Source organism: Uranotaenia lowii, chromosome 3 (assembly GCF_029784155.1).
Source record: "Uranotaenia lowii strain MFRU-FL chromosome 3, ASM2978415v1, whole genome shotgun sequence".
NCBI lineage: Eukaryota > Metazoa > Arthropoda > Insecta > Diptera > Culicidae > Uranotaenia > Uranotaenia lowii.
This window is the reverse complement of record NC_073693.1, coordinates 120428707-120451236: the sequence shown is the minus strand read 5'-3', so window position 1 is coordinate 120451236 and position 22530 is coordinate 120428707. Positions and strand designations below refer to the sequence as shown.

The 22530-nt window shown below is 35.7% G+C and overlaps 1 protein-coding gene across 7 annotated transcripts in view; it reads left to right on the top strand.

Annotated features, from left to right (window-relative positions):
- Window positions 1–22530, top strand: part of LOC129758691 (anion exchange protein 2) — a 194886-nt gene that overhangs the window by 134489 nt on the left and 37867 nt on the right. For 5 of the 7 annotated variants that reach the window (XM_055756270.1, XM_055756271.1, XM_055756272.1 and 2 more), the window contains one exon: window positions 19168–19611. In XM_055756270.1, the coding sequence (XP_055612245.1) occupies window positions 19168–19611 (444 nt within the window). Of the gene's footprint in view, window positions 1–18810; window positions 18892–19167; window positions 19612–22530 lie in introns of those variants that run through there. The other 2 variants (XM_055756275.1, XM_055756269.1) reach the window with 1 other exon arrangement.

The window sequence follows — 22530 nt, the reverse complement described above, 5'->3', positions numbered from 1 at the left end:
GTTTTTAGAATATGATAATTAACTAGGGGGTTTTCGGTTTATTTCAGTACAAGGTGAGTAGAGAACCGGAAAACATTTTTCCGATGATCAAAATCGAATGTCGGAGGATTTTGGGCTTATTTCAGAGGGGGGGGAGGCTGTGTGGGTTTGTTGAATTTTATTGTTTTGGGGGGTTATGAAAGGATGAAAAAACGAATAATACCCCTTGCACTAAATCCTTTTTCGGCTCCGATATCTCGGGCTGCCTCCGATCCGGTCTTTTCGCCCTCTCCTATTTATATATGGTTCGTAACTTCTCAAGATCGGATTGTGTTCCACCGATAAAATGGAGGAAACTAGTTGCTTTCTTTTGTTTTAATTTTTGCTTACCTCGGATTGAAATTTACACGCCCAATACTTTCACGGACATTCGACGAGCAAGGATGTGTAACGGATAAATGCTTATTGTAAGGGCAATGCTTATTGCCGTGCAGGTGGCCACGACTTCAACTGATATCTCCTCGAAAAAAAAAAACAACGACGGACAAAAAACAATATTTCCACAAAGCAAAACACCCTTTGCAGCGCACTGCCGAAAATGAAAAAAGTGACTTTCGCCGATGAGATGCGGAAGGGTTGACCTGTCTTTTTCCGATCCTCTTAGAGGTTCCGTTCCGCGACGTCTGTTTCCTTCCTTTTTTTATTTCATTGTGGATATGTATGCGTGAGACTTCGAAAGTATAGAAAAAAGTAACAGTGGTGCCAATTCAATAAAACATAACAATTGTTGATGAAAGTAATACACTGTAATTTAAAATGCTTAAAAATCAACTAATAAAATCAATCATATAACTGTAGTTAAACTTATAATATTTATAGTTGAATGCTTAAATTCAATCAGACAACTGTAGTTAAATCTATCATATTTATAGTTGAGTCAGTTATATTATATTATATATAGTTGATTGCATAGAGTCAATCAGCAGTTTATAGTTGAATCTTTTAAATTTATAATTGAGAGCAAAAATTTAATCATACAATTGAACTTGAATCTAACATACCTACAGCTGAATCAGTTATACCGTAACAGTTGAATCTATTATATTCATAGTTGATTGTGTAACGTTAGTTAGCAGTTTGTAGTTGAATTTATTATATTTGTATTTGAATGTCTAAAATCATTCATTCAATTGTAGTTAAATCATCATATTCACAGTTTAATCAATCATACCATTATAGTTGAGTCTGCTACGATCATAGTTGATTGCGTAAGGCAATCAGCAGTTGGTAGCAAGGTTGCCAAAATCACAGAAAAATCTGTAATTTCACAGAATTTTGAGCGAATTTTATCAAAAAATCTGTGTCCCAATATTCCAATATATTAATTTTTGAAGTCAACATAAATTTCGGATTTCTTCGTAACATTAATTGATTTTCCTCAAAAAAAAAAGGAAAAAAGACCAATTTTTTTCATGACAGGAAATGTCGTTACAGAAAACCATCACAGATTTTTTGGGTTAAATCACAGAAAGTCAGAATTTTTATTTGCCAAAACACAGAAAAACTTTTCAGCAACCTATTTATATTTAAATGCGAAAAAAAACAACTACACTACGATGATTGGTGTAACAAGCTGAAATAAATAGAACAACCGTCATCTTTTTTATTTGTGAGTGTTCACGAATGGCTCGGAATGCATGTCTTTGGCTTCTTCTGTTTCTTAGGTCTTTAGACCCTTTCTTACCTTAACACGATGGATGATGCGGAGAGTGGATCCTTTTTTGGCCAAATCTCGAACTGAGGCAGTCTTCCTCCAATGCTTATTTCTTCCATTTTCGCCAACTGACTCAGCGAGATGTTGGGGAAAGTACACAATATTTTTGCGCTTTTCCGGGAAAATTCTTCTCATTTTTACGAAATTCATAAAAATTGGTGTTCACGATACACAGAATTTCAAATTGAACTGTGAACAACAAAACACAGTAGAAATCAGCTGTTTAAACGTCATTCAGAATGAGCAGGGTTGTATCATAATCGTGCCGTGCTTTGACATAATGGGACACCTGATGTCCTGCATAAAATTCTGTTTTTGGAAGATATTTAAACCTAGCTTAACATAGTTTTTTCTCCATTCTGCACTACACACAAAACATTTTCATCTTATATCGATACTACCTAAACAATTTGTAATATTACATTTACACTAATTAGACACGAATGCCATAATGATGGTAAAGCGTCAAAAATAAAACCTAAAAAAAACATTTACACTTACAGCTCTTGTTTTTAAAGATAACTTAGGGAAATAGGATAAAATTCATTTAGGGTAAAATAGCTAGATTTCGACAGTTTTTGCTTCTTTTGTCAGAAAAACCATGTACATAAATTATTTGACTAAAGGTTTTCTTTTCAAATATGTTTGGTTATATAAATGAGACTTTTTTCTTCATTCTCTAGCTTTTTTATTGATCATAAGTTTGGAAAGTTATGTCTTAAGACGGAATACTATGTAAATAAAATAATAAGTTTGGAAACAATGTTTTTATTATCCTCTTAAGCCTCTCGATGGTCTAGTTTTCGACATTCAATTTTAGTTTTCGACACAACAAGTTTTAGTTTTCGACAAGCATATTTCCACCTCCTTTGTTAGCTCAGGTATCTCAGGTATATAAATATAAACTTATTGGAGTTGCTTGTCTACTTCACGGCGTTTTTTACACCATGGAAACAGTTAAACATACCCAAGAAGATGGTTGTCGAAAAATAGATTATTAGGTGAGTTTTCAGCGCTAGTTTTCGACAGCTCAAAAAGCAATTGAAATTTCATTAAATGTTAGCAAGAATATAAAATAAATTACCGAAAAGATTGATTTCTGAACTTTATTCATCCATTGATTCCTTTTATTTTGCTTTTAATCGAATAGAAGGGGAGTTTTTTCGAGATTGAAAATCATTCTTATTTGGTCAATGGCATTAAATTTCACAGGTGATTTAGAATGTTACTTTTAAATAAATGGCTTTCTACTATTCAATAACTTCTTTAGAAGAATTTTTATATTCAACGTACATATTTAGTATAGTGGGAGAGCAAAAATAGAAAAATATTAACCCTAGATAGCTTGAGCCACCAAATAGAAAGATAAGCCTTTCATTAAAAGTTTGTCGAAAACTAGCTCCTGTCGAAATCTAGATTATCTGCCCTAATTAATTTGTGCGATTTTTTTTGGCAAATTGTAGAACACTACACAGATTTGGAAATTAAAGGTTTTAATTCAATGTTCAACTTTCCCGAAGACTACGAGTCATTTTGATTTTAATGAAAAAACTTATACAAATTTTATGATTGTTTATTTTGCCTTTATTTTTGTTTAGTTGGTTTTAAACAATTATTCGAATATAGGCACCAAAATGCTGTTCCCTTGTGTAATCCAGGCAACGAAAACATCCGGCAAAATCGGTCTACCCTGAGTTACTTTGTTCAATATATTTTTGAAGTAACAGCACTGTTCTCTGCTTAGTTGACTTTATGTAACGTAAACATTTCTGATTTATTCATGCATGTGCTTAAAAGCTTTTTTCGTGACGCTTTATGAGTTAAAAGAGTATTGCCATAAATTCTTGGATATCAAACATAAAAAGTATTCTATGGTCTTAAACATTACTTACTGCAGTGAGCGAAATAAGAATAGTACCACTGCGTGTTTTGCTTGTTAAAATATGAATGATTGAAAATCACCCAAATTTTCTTCTACAGTTTGTTTTGAATTGTATAACGGATAAGCCAAACATTAGTTTACTCTTTTTGGACGTAGCAATTGGCGTTGAGGACCAAAAATATGAACCAACCAACTCGAAGCATCCGCTCCGCATAAAACTGAGTCCATTGCTCCTCCCTTCATTGAAACTTTTTGTTTTCTCAAACGAATTCCCCCCGACAAACAACAACCTCGTCAACATTAATTGATCCAGATGGCTGTTGATAATTTCGACGACGGAACCGATGAGTGGAAAATCGTGACTCCGAATGTACCTATCCTCTTTGAGTTGTTTTTATTTTCTGCCACCGCCGTATTTTCATCACTTTAGTTACTTCCACATGGTTCTATGCACTTGAAGCTAGAGTTTGCCGCGAATATTTTTTCCATGAGCTATTATAAGGGAGGATGATTAATTTATTCGCACCGTAAATGGCAAATGTGAAGCAAAACGCGATAATTTATGAAACTTTCGTCCATGTTTTCGCAACGGTAGATTTATTAATCATTTTCCATTATAGAATTTTTTGTGTTAGGCCACCACATTTTGCCATATCGATCTGTGGCGGTACTCGCACATTTTTCGTGGCGGCAAAACTTTATCGATACGGCCACGCCGAACTGGTGAAGGATTGGTAGCTTTCGAAGCAATTCCTGAATACTTGCCAAAATTTGGTTCCTCCGTCGGTGCTGCTGCCGAGAGTGGATTTTACCGGAATTTTCTTATCGCTGATGGCCACTACAGTTTGCGGTGACGTCATTTCTCCCTGAAGTAGATACCTACCGATAAGGGATAACTTAATTAAACTCCTCATTTATTTATCAAACGGTTAAACCAACTTAATGACGCGCTCGCGAACCAAAATAATTCAAATGAAAACTTACGGTTTGGCTCACGGTCGTATACACTTTATGTTGACGACAGACTGACTGACAGACAGAAACAAAACTGACACTACTCGATAAGCTTCTGTGAATGGATGGTGTGGTCGAGTTTGAGTGGGCTAATGTTGCTATAAATTGACACGAATTAAATTTGCTGGTAATTGGCTCTCTGTAAGGCCGAGATACAAACCAGGGATCCGATGACGGACGATGGCGGTGGGATGAAATCGTTTGTTTATTTGGTTGCTGTTTAAAAGGGGAAGATTTCTCAGAAAACCTACTATACAGACGGTGGCTCCTACTGATTGAAATACTGAATATAGAATATTAAAAACACAAACAACTAAACAATTTGATGTCGATTCAGTGATAGCATCAACTATTTGTTTATACTGAGTCAAAGTTGCCGAAAAAAGTCATTTGTTTTGACGAAAAATGATTCTGACTTTGATTTAAGCTTTGCTTAGCTTAGCTTAGTTGACTACTCATATCCATCTTAAATGATTGAACATGAAGTGTTTAGATGTGATCGTTCATTTAAAACTTTAGATAACATATTTGATAAGACTTTATCCAACTTACGCACTTCAAATTCCATGATCGCTGGCGTAGCTAAGCAAAACAAGTTCTACCTCGCCAATGGTTGCTTCTCCGTGATTGATCAAGGCCATCAATGGTGGTTGGGACTAGCAGTTCATTCACAGTGCACAAAACTCATGCTCTCCCTTTGAAAATTATCAATAACGGTCAATGAGGAATGAAGGAGGGATTGTTAGTTGGATACTTGATAGTATGACTTTGATTTTACCCAAAAGTTCTGTGATGGAAATAGCATAAAATTCTTTGATAAGTTTTCATGACTTATGTAGTCTCTTTTTACATTCCACTTGTAAAAAACCAATAAACATTGCTAAATTATATAAATTCACAGAATTTCGATGAAATCTTCATCACAGATTTTGTGTCACGGAACACAGAATTTTGGAAATTTTCAGATTTTATTTGACTTTGTATGCTTTTCCAAGATTATAATTTTTATATAGACATAAATTTTGGATTTTTAACTTTGTTTTGGAAACCTGATTTGTAATAGTTCTCAAATTGGATTTTTCTCAAATAAAATTTAAAAAAAATTCAGCTTTTCATGACTTTTCAAAGAAATGTTAGCTATTTCCATAACAGAAAACTATCACAGATTTTTTTGGCGAAATCACAAAATTTCATTTTTTTTTGCAAAAAAACAGATTTTTTTTTCGGACACCTTGGTAGGGGGGTTTTCACATTTGCTTACGATTGCTTACAAGGGGAACTTTTGAATATCGAAAATCTGAACTAAACCAGATTCGCTTGGAAAATGTCAAAATAAGCTATCTTTTAGGGAAATCATGTTTATTATTTTTTTCGACTAAACGTCTAAAAGAATACTTTTTAATGTTTCTGTATGATAATGCAAAAAAAGTTAAGGGTGTAATTTTATGAACTAATTTGTGCTTTGATAGCACAGATGAACAACATTTTTGCTGCCTGCATACACTCTTTTTGAAAAATCTATATTTACGGCGATGTGACTGCAGAACGATTTGACTTATGTCTAAAAGACTAATCAAAGATTGAATTTCCTTATAATCTTCTTTTTAAATTTTTGTTAAAGTTCTCGTAATTTGTAGAAATGACTAAAAGAAAACTTCTTTTTTCTCAGAATTCAAAATTACTCGCGGTCTTCGGAAAAGCTGATTAAGCAACCAAATTGTTGTTTTCCCGAAGTGCAAAGAATTTAAGAGCTAATAATTTAAAAGGTTCGAGCGCAAAAATTTAAAAGGTAATTTTGGGGAGCTGATTCCTAATCTATAATTAACATATTTAACCACCCCCTTTGCAGATTGTTTCCAAGTAAAACTTTCAGTTCAAGAATGAATTTGCCGCCGCCCGTGGCGTAGAAGACAGCCTTCAAGTCTTCTAAGCCAGGGGGTGTGAGATCGAATCCCGGTCACGGCATACATAGTACACTTTCGGTGGGTTGGTGGTTTAAGCATTTATAAGATGCTAGCCATCAAATCCTCGAAAGAGTTAAGAGAAAAGGAATCTCTTCGAGGAAACATTATGTTTCATTGAGATCCTGTATGTGTTTGTGTTCGTTTCTAAGAATTTACCGTAGTAAAGTGAAAATACTGGATCCGAAAAGCTATATAAAAAAACAAGAAAACAAACATGTCAGAAAATTGGCACGCCTCCAGCAGCGGTATTTAGTTCTAAATCACTCTAAGCCTGAGACATTTCATTTATCGACAAATTATGGCGTACACGAATTGACACTAATTTTTAATTGTCAATCACACAAAAACCCCACTTAGTTTTTAAAATTGTTTTTGTAATTAAATGTATCTAAGCAAGTTCATCCTTTTCTAAATTCCTTTTTTTTGTGGTAGAAAAATTCGACTGAAAATATGTTTTTTTGGGGAGTTTTTTTCTGGCTTGCAGTCTTTTTTTTAGCAACAACGACGTATTGATTTACGTTTCCTAAATTTTCTTAATTCCTAAATAATCACTTTTATAATAAAAATTGTTTTTAACGTTACACATTTTATGCAGATACGAAATATTCTCCAAGAAACCAATTTCAGCCTCAGTTTTATTTTGTGTTTCTTGTTCTTCAACTCCACATTCAAAAGGGATTTGATAAACTACGCAAGTCAACAAAATTCACATTTTTCTGAGAAGCGAAGAATTTGAGAGCATTTGGTACCTTGAAACTTTTGAAAATAGGTAAACACTTATAAAGAACATTTTGTACTTCTCTGACAAAACTTTATAACAATACAGAAAAATTGAAAATTAAGGATTTTTTCAACTTTCTCTTAGACCCCAGAATTTTTTTTTAACTTTCCCAATTTTGTAAAGTAGTAGGTTTTAAAAGAAGTTTTATCTAAATTGAATTTAAAATAGTAAAGTAAACATCATATCGTTTTGCAGATTTCAACAAATTTTTTATATGAAATAAAATCTTTTTTTTTTAAACTTTCATCAGCTTTGTCAGAAATACTTATCCATACAAATTTTTCAAATTTGTAGGATTATTTTTTTCGATCATCATCATCATCATCATCAATATATTTTTCCTAAATTGATTGAAATATAAAAAACAATTTCAGAACAAGTTTTTTTTATGTAAATTTGTTAATTCATCAGTTATCAATGACTCATTTAACTCAAACTTTATTCATTTTGATTCTTATTTACTTCATATTACATTTGTTAATTTAATTTATCGACCTTATCAGTAAGAGTTACACAGAAATTTTTTTTTTTGACTATAACGTGTCTCTGAAACTGCAACCTTTAAAATAAATCAACCTGTTATTATCAAAACCTGTAATTTTAAATTGTTTTTCTTGAAAGTTAACGAAGATTCATTGATCATTACAGCAAATGTCCTGTGAAAAAGTTGTACACTGAAATTTAAATGTCACGTAGATAATTTGTTTTTTGACCTGTAAAATTACGTTTAATGTCCTGCTCTTTTTTGTTACAGAACATTTGCGTATTTTTACAGGAAATAATTTTTGCTGAGTATATTCTTTAAGTATGCGCAGTTCTAGATTATCAAAATTAAAGGCGGATAGAAAGTAAGGAGAAATTAATGGCTTTTGAAAATGAGTGAATTATCATTTTCATAACCTTGAAATGTTCTTACTTAAACAACACAATTTTACTGATAAGGCCGATACATTGAATTAACATTTTATTTTAATTTTTAAATAAATTTACGGAATTTTATAGTCAAACAAATGAATTTCGTTTTTCATTTCTGAATTTTTGGAAGTCTATAATTTATGATCAAATAGTTTGATAAACCAGGCTCGTGAACTTTTGGCAAAATTCCTTATAAAGGATATTCGTCTTTATTGCGTTCAATAAAGTTGACAGATTATTTTTCAAAACTCTTTATTTGGCAAAAGAAAACTTCACAAGAATGAAACATGTTTTTAAATGAAGAATATGTATAAGAACACCAAAATATAAGTGGCCCAATATACCCCACATCATGGCCGTAGAAACGAGGGAGGGGGGGATCCAGAAAAAGCAACCGAGGTATTCTGTTCTACACACAAAATTTTGAATTCTTCATCAAATCTTGATGATTGATTAAGATAATTAAAGAGTTAAAATTTTTGAACTAGAACTGATTTCAAAACTTTAAAAACGAATCCCATGTTCAAAAATCTGCTACAGTTTTTCAAATTTTCTCATTTATCGATAGAAATTCATTTCGGAATATTTAATTTTAAATGAGATTAAACGCATCTCCGCTGTTTTGGTTCCATGTTATCAAGATTAAAATTGTATTTCTGTTTGGATGTTTCGGATTCTGTATCCAGTTTAGGATTCTTGATTTTCGGTCCACATCTATAGATATGGAAAGCTGTTTTGAAATCGTCGTTTAAAATGGTTTTTTTGCATTTCATTCGGAATTGGATTCATGGTTTTCGAAAGTCATATGCATTTTAAATATTTCGATTTCGAAAATAATCTTCTGGATGTGAAAAAAAAATTAGAATCCATCGTAACTTTTGTTTCATAATCAGATTTTAAGTGCTTTAACTTTATTCTTATGCAGATTTTCAAACATAAAAAAGCTTCAAAATGACGATCCGGATTTGAACACTCAGAATCAGGTTACATTTCCAGATTGTCTTCTAGGAATGGTAGGACGACTCGGGATGCAACAGAGATGAAGAGATGGTGGAACAAATGGTCGCTGATGTCAGCGAACAGGGCGTCCAATCTATAATGAGTAATATTCGACCAAAAGTTCGAAATTTCATGAAAACAACATCGGAATAATTTTCTTTGATGTGCTATAAAAATACCCTACGTTTTGAGTACAAAACATTTTTATTTCGTTCACATAGCTCCGAGATAGACTCGTTTTAATGCGTCTGGATTTAAGATGATCCATGCTTTGATTACAGAAACGTACCATTTCACCATTTTATAGGACTCATTCGCCCCCTAAAAAGGAAAAAAAATAATAAACTTCCGATGGGTTTTGCAGGGAATTGAATCCTTTTTTACTTATAAGAAAAGGGAACAATTTTCTAAGCATGGAATTTGCTATCTTTTAACGTTATTAAAATTTAAATAGCAAATGCGTACTTTGTTTTGTCCAGCACTGTACATTCGAAAGATCTCCCTGAATATTCACCATCGAAAATATAAAGAACTACTTTTGTATCGTGCAATGATAAAACAAACTCTGATTGGAGCACCCTAATATTCACCTATGTTTTACGACCGTCGTCGTCGGGTCGCGTGACCAAGCCTACTTTACCGGAACAACCTGAGTTATCGCAGAAGGGAGGAATCACAGGAGACCTTTTTTGGTATTGGCTACTTTGGTTTGCTTGTAAAGATATGGAACCCAAATGGTTGGAAGTTAAAATGAAACTCCAACCATGCCATGGGAGAAGACAGCGCTCGAACACATGTTGAACACCATCAACTGCACCCGGCCGAGTAGGTCTGTTTGAAGAGTCAGTAGGCCATGCAAAATGTTGTAACACGCCTCTTCACATACAACTTAGTAGTTGGAAACCGGGCGTAACAGGTTGTTAAATTTTCAGTGTATCGATTGACATGGAAATGGGATTTTCTTTTCCTGTGTTCGACGTCCGGTTGCATTGAACTTGAAATCGGTGCAAGTGTTATTGGAACCGGACGAATTCACAGCTGTTCAAACTATCAGGGGAACGTCGGTCTCCAACAACGGTTAATAAAAATCGATCAAACAACAAAACAAACTCTTGCGTGCGACGGGAGAAACAAAACATTTGGATATTCGAAGCATAAGGTGGATCCAACCATTTGAAAATAAATAATCGAGTCGTCAAAGTTGTTGTTTGCTCACTGATTGGAACTGTTATTGAGTTTTCTCATACCATTTGGAGTGCAGAACCAAACATTCATTCTCGTTATAGATAGATAGATCAATTGAGCTGAAGTTTTTCGAGCATCTAGGTAGGTATATCTTTCAGTCTAAGTTGAGTTCGATCGATTCAGTCCCGACGTATCGTGTAGGTCGGGCTCTTATCTATCTTTACTACAGGTGTTTTCTGATGCTTCCGCTGATAAAATGTGACCGCGCATTAATGTGCACATACTTGTTAAGTTGCAGCTAGCGAAGCCGATAAGTATGCTAATTTCGGAAACCGGTGATAACAGCTGAGGGATTTGAATGAATGTAGAAAAACATAATATCGGATAGGTTAGTACCGTAACCTGTTTTCTTCACATGCAACACCAACGAAATGTCAACATTGGAAAATATTTCATTCCAGCTTCACTGAAGACTTTGAAGCAATTGAAACAGAGGGAAAAGTGGTTACATCTCAAACAGAGTATGTAATCTTTTTTCATGAAAAAGTCTACCCACACTGCCGAAGCAAATCGTACAATGTTCGGAAACATTGCTATAATGAGGATGTATTTGACTTAAGAGTATTTAAATTTACATATAAATTGGTCTGAAACAAATTTTCCAAACAAAATTCTCACATTGATTGTTAAAGAAAACTCTTTTTAGGCCTTTACCTTCACCTTTCTACCCGAACCAAATCTATGAAAATATACTTTCCTTCAGTGAAAATGTCTGGAATATAGATTGGACATAATTTCAAACGCCGCACGAAAAAAAAAACGCCGCACGAGCTTACTAACGAGGACAAAGTTCCTTCTTATCCTCGAGCAGAATATTTTGTAAACAATCCAAAAAAAACACTGGCTAGGACTACACAATTTTGAACAAAAACAGACCTATCTTGGGTTATTTTTTCCGAGAAATGGAATGAAGACTATGTGAGCCACCACATGCTTCGAAAGATGGAGCTAAGGCAGATTTTACCCTCGATTCCCCTATATTTTCGATTAATTATTAAAATAGTTCAGACTTGAATATTTTGTACCTAATGAGACCTCTCTTATGTGATTTTTTTTTCGAGTAATTGAATGAAGGTGATATGAGCCACTACACGTATCGGAAACTGGAGTAATGGCCGTTTTCCACCGACATTTATCAGTATAGTTAAAAAAAAGAATGTTGGGACAGAAAGATTTTGGGGCAAATGGGACCCCCATTTTTAGTATAGTTCAAACAAAGAATGTTTGGACAGAAAGATTTTGGGGCAAATGGGACCTATCAAACGGATGGCAACTGAAATTTTGGAATATTTGCGAGGCCCCAATACTCAAATATAAATGAAATACTGAGCGAAAAATGACAGTGTGTTTGGGTTGACTTTTCTTCTCCTCTTTAATCAAGTATTTTTTGTTTTTTTAATGTTTGCCCAGTTTTATCAAATTGCCGTCGAAACAAGAAGCGTTTCGCGAGCGCGTTGCACAGTTCTACGAATTGCACAAAAATCCCGGCAAAAAATATACTGTACAACATTTTAAAAGTGAAAATGTGGCGGCTTCCACTGTTTACCATATCCTAAAATCCCCAACAGCTATTGAGAAGATTGCATCAAGTTCCCGTCGTGCTCGGTTCATTTTTCCTTTTGCTCCCGCAACGCTGCGTATAAATTTCGAGTTGAAGATTTAAAATGGGAAGCAAATAAATTATATCGGTGATGTCAGCTTGAATATGTGCCTATTTTTAAATTAAAATCTAAGGATCGTTAAGAAATAGTGGCAAAAATAAATAAGTTAATAGGTTCGTCGAAAAAAGTAAAAAATGCTTTGGGTTTGAAGAAAGTTATCAAAGAGCTTCAAAGAAGTGAATTCCAGTGATGCAGTTCAAATTTTTTGTGCCGTTGAACCAAAAAGCGCTGGTGTTGATTGAAAATATGTGATTTGTTACTGATAAGAAGCGCAAATTTTACTTTTTGAGATTCAACACAGCAGGGGAAAAACGGCGTAAGGAGATTGCATTCAGTGACCCAAAATCTCAGAGAGGCCATAAAAAATTCAAGCAGTTTCGAGCTTGAAAATTCAAAAAAAACGCACAGCCTTCTGTGGTTTTATGTGTTGGTCGGCAGCATAAAGAATTGGCGGAGGATGGATCGGTGCTGGTGCTTAACGATCTACATTGATACATCAAAAAAACTAAGTACAATTTTCATAAAATTCTTCAGTGCAGAAATTTCAGTATTTTGGTTTTGGATATTTTTGGTAAAATTTTTTAGGTGATCGACATTTTAAACCACAATCGATATTTTGTTATTAAACTCATTTATTGAAAGATAATTTATAGTATCATTTAAAGATAATTGTCAAGAGTAGGCGTAATGAATTATTATCGACATATCGCTCGCACGTGTGCGGTCGTATAACAAGTGACAAGATGTATTAAATAGTCTCGTTGTTTCATTTATATGGAGTGTATTTCAGGTGTGTATGACAAATGATAGAAGCACAGCGTTGGCATAAGTTGAAACTTTATAATTTTATTTTTTTATGAGAGATACGGTTTTATCTTACTTTGAGTAAAACTAGAAGCAATAAGAAATGTTTTAAGCAACAGAATTAAAGTTTTCCTATTCTTTGTTGCAAAGACAACTTTTCTACTGTCTCTCTACAATTTCTACTGTCTCTTTGAATTTTTCGTCAACATCAACAACATATGTCAAAAACAATGCCGTTTGATTGATGTTTTAAATAATTCACTCAATACTGTTAAGCTATAATATGTTATAAAAAATTTCAAATTATTACGTTCCGCATAAATCTGAAAATACAATTTAAAAAATCAAGAAACTTATGAATCGTATCTAGCACAACAACATAGAGGTAGGAGGATATGTAGGGATAAATTTCATTTGCAAACTTAAAAATAATGTTTGTCCGGAAAAACAAAACACTGTACTTTGATCTTATACAGAAGCGAGCCCCCGATTTTTATTAAATATATTCAATGAGGTTTATGAGATTGGATTGAATTTTAACAGATTTCAATTTTTTACACACCTTCTGCCAACACTCTTATCTTTCCATCCACACAAGCAAAATGGAATCAATATCTATTAAAATATTACCACATAAATTATTTTCAAAATATATTCTTGATGTTTCAAAACCGCTCTATTAGTACTAAAGGTTCATTACCTATTTTCCTGACTCAGATAATTTGTTTTTAATCATGAGTTTAATTTACACAAATTTATTATAAAATTTTCAAACTCAGTGAAAAACCGACAATACAATCAAATCTTAAAAATATTAGAGTAAACTTGAGAAGTCTAGGATATGTTTATAGCACAAACAGCAAAATATGATTTAAAAGTGGTTTTTTATTTGGAATTAAGGGTGAGATAAATATTTGATTCACGATTCATTTGAGGCCGAGTTTAGCTAGGGACAACTTAAAAATTATTAAATTAATAATGTATAATGTTAGGTTTGCATAAGTGTGTCTGAAATCACTCCGAATAACCAATCCAAACATAATTAATACAAAAACAGGAGAATAACGACCATTTGCATCCTTTTAACATACCGTACAGTTCACAACCTTTTTAAATATCATTTTATATTTCTTACGGCCTCTAGGCTTAATCAGGAGTTTCAATAGGAAACTTAGGCGGGTTAGGATATTAGAAGCTTAGGTTTCAAGTGGTTTTATCGCCTACCAAGGTGATTTCCCATACCATATTACCTTTTCCCCAAACATTCAGCGTGGAGATTTGTGGAGGGATGGCGTACAGCCGGCCTCCGCTAAACATATCTCCACATATGCTGCACTTCCCTTCCTCCTATCGACTACATGGACTTGGCCGGCGTCGTTATTGGTTCATTTTAAAGTAGGAGATCCTCAAAACTGTACAGTGAGATTGCGTTGCTTGTTCCCAGCACCTTTCATTTGGTTCATTGTGCAATGTTGATTATCTCGAACCAATCACGGAGTGCAACCATTATGCCATTGGCCTGCGGGGGCCGCAGGTGGACCGTAGTTGATAGCAAGCTCAAGCTCAAGCTCAAGCTCCTAAAATCCCCAACAGCTATTCGCAAGCAAGGTATTGGCAGACCAGCGAAAATTATGGACGCAAAAGGACTTCGTTCTCTTCTTCGTGCCTTAAACAACAAGGATTCACTGAGCCAACGGGATGTCGCCAAAAAGTTCTCAGCAGTACATTGAAAAAAGTTGGAATTAAGTACCGAAAGCAGACAAGAGCCCCAGAATACAATGAGGATCAGATTTCGACTCGTAAATCCCAATGCCGCTGGATGATAAAACCAAAATACTCCGGAAAAAGCGATAGTATTCCGTCTCACGACATAACTTGACGAACATCATTCCTAAAATTCACTCGGTCCATGGCAACCGTTCTCCAATTTCTCGGGCACCCCACGTTCGCCAAATCACGCTCCACTTGGTCTAACCACCTCGCTCGTTGCGCCCCCGCTCGTCTTGTTCCTACCGGATTCGTGGCGGACACCTGTTTTGCAGGACAGTCGTCCGGCATTCTCGCAACATGTCCCGCCCAGCGTATCCGGCCAGCCTTTACAACCTTCTGGATACTGGGTTCGCCGTAGAGTCGCGCGAGCTCGTGGTTCATCCTTCGCCTCCACACTCCGTTCTCCTGTACGCCGCCAAACATGGTTCTTAACACTCGTCGCTCGAATACTGTGAGTGTACGCAGGTCCTCCTCGAGCAATATCCATTTCTCGTGCCCGTAGAGAACAACCCGTCTAATGAGCGTCATGTACAGGTTACACTTCGTGCGAGGGCTGAGTCTCCTTGACCGCAGTTGCTTGTGGAGTCCATAGTAGGCATAGTAGGCTTTCGCTGATAATTCGCCGCCGGATCTCACGGCTGGTGTCATTGTCTGCGGTCACCAGTGAGCCGAGATAGACAAAGTCAATAATCCGGAAAATGTTTTGTTTTGGACGACGAAAGTTACTTCCCTCTTTCGAAGCCGCTCAATACTATTCCAAGGATAGTTCTACTACAACTCCGAACATTACATACAAGTTTGAACAGAAAGTGACGCTGTACATCGCCATTTCCGAGAGAGGTATTTCTAAGCCATTGTTCAAGCCGTCTGGTTTGCATATAGATCAAGATGTGTACCAGAATGAATGTTTGAAGAAAACTTTGCCGTTTCTACACAAACATCATGCAGATAAAGCGTCATCGTATTATGCCAAAATAAACACAATTCTTCTTGAACACCCATTCGATCTCATTTGTACAATGTACCCAAGAACCACAACCAGACAAATCTGCCTTAGTACCGCCTAATCGAAGATTTTTCCGGAACTTTGAGCTGATTGGTGTACAAAAATAATTGGAGAGCCAAGAACTGCAAACAATTCATTTGTAGAATCAAGAGATGTATTCACAAAGTTGACATGAAGGCCGTACAACGCTCCTGTTCCGACACCAAACGAAAGCTTCGGTGAACAATGTACCTTTAATTCCAATAAATCAAATCTTCTTCAAGTACACTTGACTTTTTTAAACAACTTGAAAGAGAAATTCCAAAATTTAAGCTGCCACCCGTAATACAGTTTTTCCCATTGTTCATTGTATACATCTTTATTTTCCTGAAATAATATCTACAAGGGCGTTATGAAACTGCTTTATAGAACAACGCCAAGTACTTTTTTCAAACATCTTTAAAATATTCCTTGAATTCTTATACGTTGAAAAAAAGCTCTTCTCCATAATGTTCAAAAACCAAACATTGAAACAATTAACAAAAAGAAAGAAACCATTTTGATTGGGAGTCCAGTTGCAGTTTTTTGGATGATGGATAAAGTGAACGAAATGCACCTGTTGTAGCAAAAACAAAAATCGATATCGCCCATACTGGCACCCACCAGATGCATCAGCCAGTTTATTATAGATTACGAATCGGTTAAGCACTAGATTAGTTCATCACCGGTTTCAAAGATTCGATTCACTATTTCAGATTTCTTAGTTTAAATTATGATGTGTTTTAAAATTATTGATACATTACTACGTTTCATGCAACCGGTATTGTACAAGAAGAGAAACAAACAAATTACCATTATTCATGATCCACCTTAGAGGATATAAATAAAATTCCACACATACAGACAACTAGACCCACTAGTCATCAAACAACCGTTTCAAATGTGACATTAACACGAAATGTACTATGAGGTACATCATTATTTAATCGTCGTCGTCGTCGGGCCGGTCAGCTGTGCAGTTGAGTCGGTTTAAATAAATTTTGCACCGGTCAGTCCCCCACCTTATCGGATGACTAGTCAGCAGGGGTGTTGTTGGATGCATTTATTTAGTATGCAGCGCCCATGCTCGTCGAATGCAAGGCAGTCAGTGCCAATGCCAAGGATGTTTCGTTCATGTTCTGCAAAGGTTCAGGCTCGCAATTAATTTTATTTCATTTGCCGTTGTGTTGGTTGCAATGTTCGAATCAGCTGGTGCTACGTTTTCTCGTAATTAAAAACAGAACTAGGAGCATTTCTAAAAATAACTCAAAACTACTGGATTCAATTAACAGCAACCATTTATTAAAGACAGAGCTACTCGTCAGTTGGATGAAAATTTGATGAATGGTTTGAAGATATTTCTGATATTAATTTCTGTAAGCAAACTTTGTAGGTACTATCTATAACTCATTAAATAAGCTTTTTTGATGCCCATTAGACTGCCAAAATTTTCACGGGAAATTTAAAACCTGTGAAATGTTATGCGTTGCAGGCTTAAATTGATCCTAGACCTAATACAAGAACTCGTGCCAAATTTGGGCCAGTTCGGATCACGGGAAGGGGTCGCTCAACGAGTCTAAAGTTTGTGTAGCGATGAATACCACTCTTAAAAAAGTTTTCCCATTTTTGAAGCCTAAAAACTTCTTTTTTTAAACTCTTGTTGTAATGCAGTCTTCTGATGAAATATTTGTCATAATTTGGGCTTTAAGAAAACCCGTATTCATAAGAAATCGGCCGAAGGGAGCCAAAAAATTAAAAACTGGTTTTTGATATTTCTCCCGAACATAATGTCTCAAAATCTCATACAAACTTTAGGCTCGTTGAGCGGCCTCTGCCCGTGATCCAATCTGGTCCAAATTTGGCATGAGATCTACGTCCCATATACATTATAGAACGATCGTATGAAAGTTGATAAACAGCATTTACCTACCAAAGTAGAGACAATATACATAGGTACATAAATTTCATTCCTTTTCAAAGCAACAAAAACTACACCAACTGGGCGCTATCCAGCATCTTATATGATCCTATCGGGAGAATGCGAGAAAGCGCAAGATTTTGCTCTCATAGCCTTCAAATCGTTGCCAGTGACAATATTTTCCGGTTCTCTCATTGGTCAATATTACTCAATATCCATCTAATTTTAAGCCATCTGGATGCACTGCTGGTTTCAGAGAGAATATGACGTTGATTTTCTCACTTGAAGCTCACGAGGGTGCAAAATCATTTCAATATTTACAAATATGGTGAACTTTCTATCATATTCGATTTAAACTGACTTCAGACGACATTTTAGACGATCTTGTACTATGGAAATGGAATTGCGATTAGCAACACCATTGCAAACGACATAAGTTATCATTTCTGATGCGATTTCATGTTTGCTAGGTACCCCAAAAAATCAATTTACGAACGCGCCGTTAGATATCTTAGCGTGTTTGATGATGTTTTGTAATTTTTTTTTGTTTCGATTATAATCGTTTTAACATCTTTATGTTATTCGCGACTTTATTATCAACAATGCAGTTGGCGGACAGTCATTGAAAAACTTATCCGGATCAACTGTGTTCGATGTTCACTCTTGGGCTCGAGCTCACGGACATCGGCTCAGAAGGGAACTGACTTGACAACTGAGCTATATCACGAGCCCTATATTCAAAGTATTTTATAACGCGGTTTTGTATAGAACTAAAATTATTAATTGAACCTGTATCCAAAACAATCGGTCTATTCAAATATTACAAAGTCTTACTAATATCTCTGTGTTTATACCTAAAAAGAACAAAGCAGCCGGCGATTGAGTTCCCTTATAGGCTAAAAATTAATTTATTTGACAAAACCTTTTGTCATTTTTCATCCCAATCACCCTTGATAGAAAAGAGTAAACATAAACATCAACTCACCAAAAGCAACCCCATTCAATGATGCTGATTGCAAGCTTCCAAAGTGCCACCAGCTAAGCAAACAAGCAACATCAAAAGCCGCTCGGCTTTGCAAGCCAAATCATATTTTCATGGGCTTTATCAAACGTCTTCGGCTAAGGTCTCAAGCACAAAATGTGCCAGGTTCCAGAAGTCACGTGCGAATCCGCCTTTAGCGACAGTAGTTATTTGAAGTGTTGGTTCTTAAATGGTTGATATTTATGGAATTAAGTTTCTTATAGTAATTGATGTGTGTGAAATATTCAGTTTACGTACAAATTTCCATTTTAATTGGTGTTTTTCTGTTTGATGTTCCAACCAAATTGATATGTCATTGATTTAAGAACCTCAAATCGAATCATTGCTGTTCGGTAGTCCCTCATCAAGTTTATGTTTTGACACATTCTCCCTTTTCTCATCTCTCCCCCTCACAGACCAGCAGCGATGACCCGAATCTGGTGCACCTGGACGATGAAATGGAAAAGGTGTTCGGTTCGTCCAGCGGGGATCGGGAAAAGTTCGAACTGAAGCGCCTCAACGATGACGTGCTGGTGGACCAATCGCCCCTAAAGTACGACGAAGCACACCGAACCGACAGCGCCGAACACCAGCTACCCCTGATCCAGCCGCTGCAGCAATCGTCGAGCTCCCAGCGCCCGATGGATAGCTCCTCCGAAAATAACAATGGAGCACCCGGCGGATCACCGCCGAACACGACGACCCCAACGAGTCCGATTTCGCTTTCCTCCCGAAGTGAGACGGGCACCGGAAAACCGTCCAACGACACTACCTTGGCCGACAACACCAGCAACGATGTTAGCGAAAATGTGCACGACGAACCGGTGCTGGACCAGAGAACCGTCCAGGGAGAGCAATGGGTAAGCTAATGTTAGCTTGTTAGAACCAATATGAGAAGATTCGGTGGGATGATATCCTTCCAGCAACATCATCATTTTATAGCATTCGTTTTAAATCAATTTCGGGCGGAAAGGATGTACGGTAATCGGCTTCCGAGGGGAAGAAATTTTCAAAGTTTATCTTGTCTATGATGATATGCAAGAATTCCAAACTATGTTCAGCTACCTAGTGTGGAGGCACTAGGAAGTGAAAAACTGCTGTGAGTACATCGTGGTACATCGTCGTGCACAACCTCTATACTTTGAACCCCCTGAATCCGTCCCCCAAATTTTTACCCGTTACACTGCCGTTGGAAGCATAATTGTCACATGTTACAAAAAGGCAAAGCGAAAAAAACGCAATTAAAGTTTCACCGAAACATTTTGCTGTTATCGCACAGTTTCACAACTTTTGTTGACTTCAATACCGTAGATCTCTAAAGTATACTCCTATCATATGAGCCTCTATCAAATTTTTCGAAAATGAACCCTTTTTTTTAACGAAAATCCTTGTGTGACATTTATGCCGCGAAATCCTAGGAATAGTCGAAAAATGGACGTATATTTGTCACACCACGAACATTTTCTAAGTAGTTGTTTGGTTTGGAATTTCGTACGTGTTTTATTCGTAAATGGAAGCTTAAATTGAAAAAATCAGGTCTGAATCGGATTATTCGAAAGCGTACATTATTTGGTGACAAACATGAAGTGTTTATCGGATTCGATCAATAAAACGGCACGGAGAGCCATTTGCGGCAGCTCACTCACGAAGCAACATTTCTTCAACAAACTGTCAGCTGCCGTGCTGGAAATGTCGCAACCGCAAGAGAAGCGATACCAGAAGAGGACAATCAATCCGTTTGAAGTGAATACGGTCCTGGAACAAGTTCCAGATGAAGTAACTCTGGCGGCATACTTCGTAAAAATTAAAAAACAGACATCTCCGGTATTTTGCGAGGTGCGTCAAAATAAAAACTCAAAGCAAAACCAAAGAAGAAATGGTCTACTAAAACCACCGACAATCACTTACGGCCATCCTGGACAATTTTGGATTACAGTTCCACGGTGCCAGAAGAGTACTAATATTTGACTAATGTTGTGAAGTGGGTTTCGTTTGCATGCACTCTTCCAAGCGCCAGCAACGAACCCGAAGCAGTTAGCAGAGTTTTTCTTGCACATACTGGGATACGCGAAAACAGTGACCCTTCCCCCTCTTTATATTTCCATGATCCCCTCGCGACTATCAAGGGCACGTGTGCCAAGTTTGGTGAAAATTCATTTAGACGTTCCGAAGTTATAATACATTCATTTATTGAGTGTGACAAATATGCGTCCAATCGTCTCTCAATTTCTAGAATAAACTTTATGTTTCGACAAAGAATTTCAATAATACGTATCAAATTATCACGATTGGCATCGAAAAGTCAAAAACGTCGAAATGTCACATGTGACAATTATGTGTCCAACGGCAGTACAGCGAAGGAAAAAAGTTTGAACATTACTTCAATCATACTTCTTAAGTCTCTGAACATCTATGAAAAAAAAATCAAAACTAGAAAATCGGAATGACTTGAAATATAATGTAGTAGTAAAACCTCATGCATACAAATGAAACCATATGCCCATGAAAGTTGAAAGATTGCCCTTTCTAATGCATATATTTTCGTTTTGGTATGTTAGCAACTTTCAGAGATATTGACCAATAAAAACATGCATTTTTTTTAAGAAATCACCCAAAAAGTACCATTAAACTTCAAAATAATGACTTAACATCTTAAACGAAATTGTGTAGTTTTTTAATTGTCACAACTCTCTCATACAAAGTTAGTCTCAAAACTCGCTCCGAAAAAAGTTAAACGAATTTTTCGTTTTTTGAGGTTAGTTTTTAAAAAATGTCTTTAAAACATGTTGTTTTAAAAGATAGAGCTTTGACGTTTTCTACAAAGTTTCTCAAAGTTAGATGATCTATAACTTTCTCGAAGACATCATAGTGATAAAATCATAAATACAAAAAATAGAAAAAGTTTTCTCACTTATAGGTGAATTGATCAGGAAATAAATTACTACGAAGTATGGGCATTTTAAAATGATGAAACATTGCAAAACATACAGCTTCTGTGTTCGCTTCTTATACAAATCCTATACATAGTCGAAAAACCTGTGCGAATTTGGAGTTCTCCACACTCTCTACTCCATATTCAACTGGTTTACGAAATCCAGCAGGTCTTTTTGGAAACAAAAATATGCGCTGATGTTTCCACTGTGTTATAAAAAAAATTCAAACTTTGCATTCGGTTTTACTTTAGGCAGGCGCGGTCCTATGGGGGGGGGGGGGTGAGCGGAGTGATCACCCCCCCCCCCCCCCCAAGCGGCAAAAAACCGTTACAAAATACCCGCAAATGCTTGAATATCTATAAAAACTTTTCTAAGTAGATGTGCTTTTAAATTTAAAAATTTTCCACTCCGTGGGGGTGTTTATTCAACAAAAAAGATTATTTCTCACTTAAAAAGCTCAATATTGAAAAAAATAGGTCCACCAAACTCAAGTAGCTGTAACTTGCAAATCCCTGGACTGAATTATACCAAATAACTTTTGTTGAGTTACTTAGAGTGTTGATTTTGAATTGGCTGTTTATGAAATGCAGGGAAAAAATTTTTTATTGTCAGTAATTTTCTTCATAAGCCTAAATAAACACGAGCTAATCGTTATAAATTTTGGGTTTGCTTTAAATTCAGAGCTTCTAAATTCTCATTGTTTTGAATTTTAATGAAATGATTGGAGTAAATATGGTTAAAAGACTGAAATACTTGAAATATTTGTTCTGCTGTCGTCATACATTAATTGCCTTCAATATGCAGTTTCTTTTTTATTTGCTCAGATTTAACAGAAACAATAAAAAA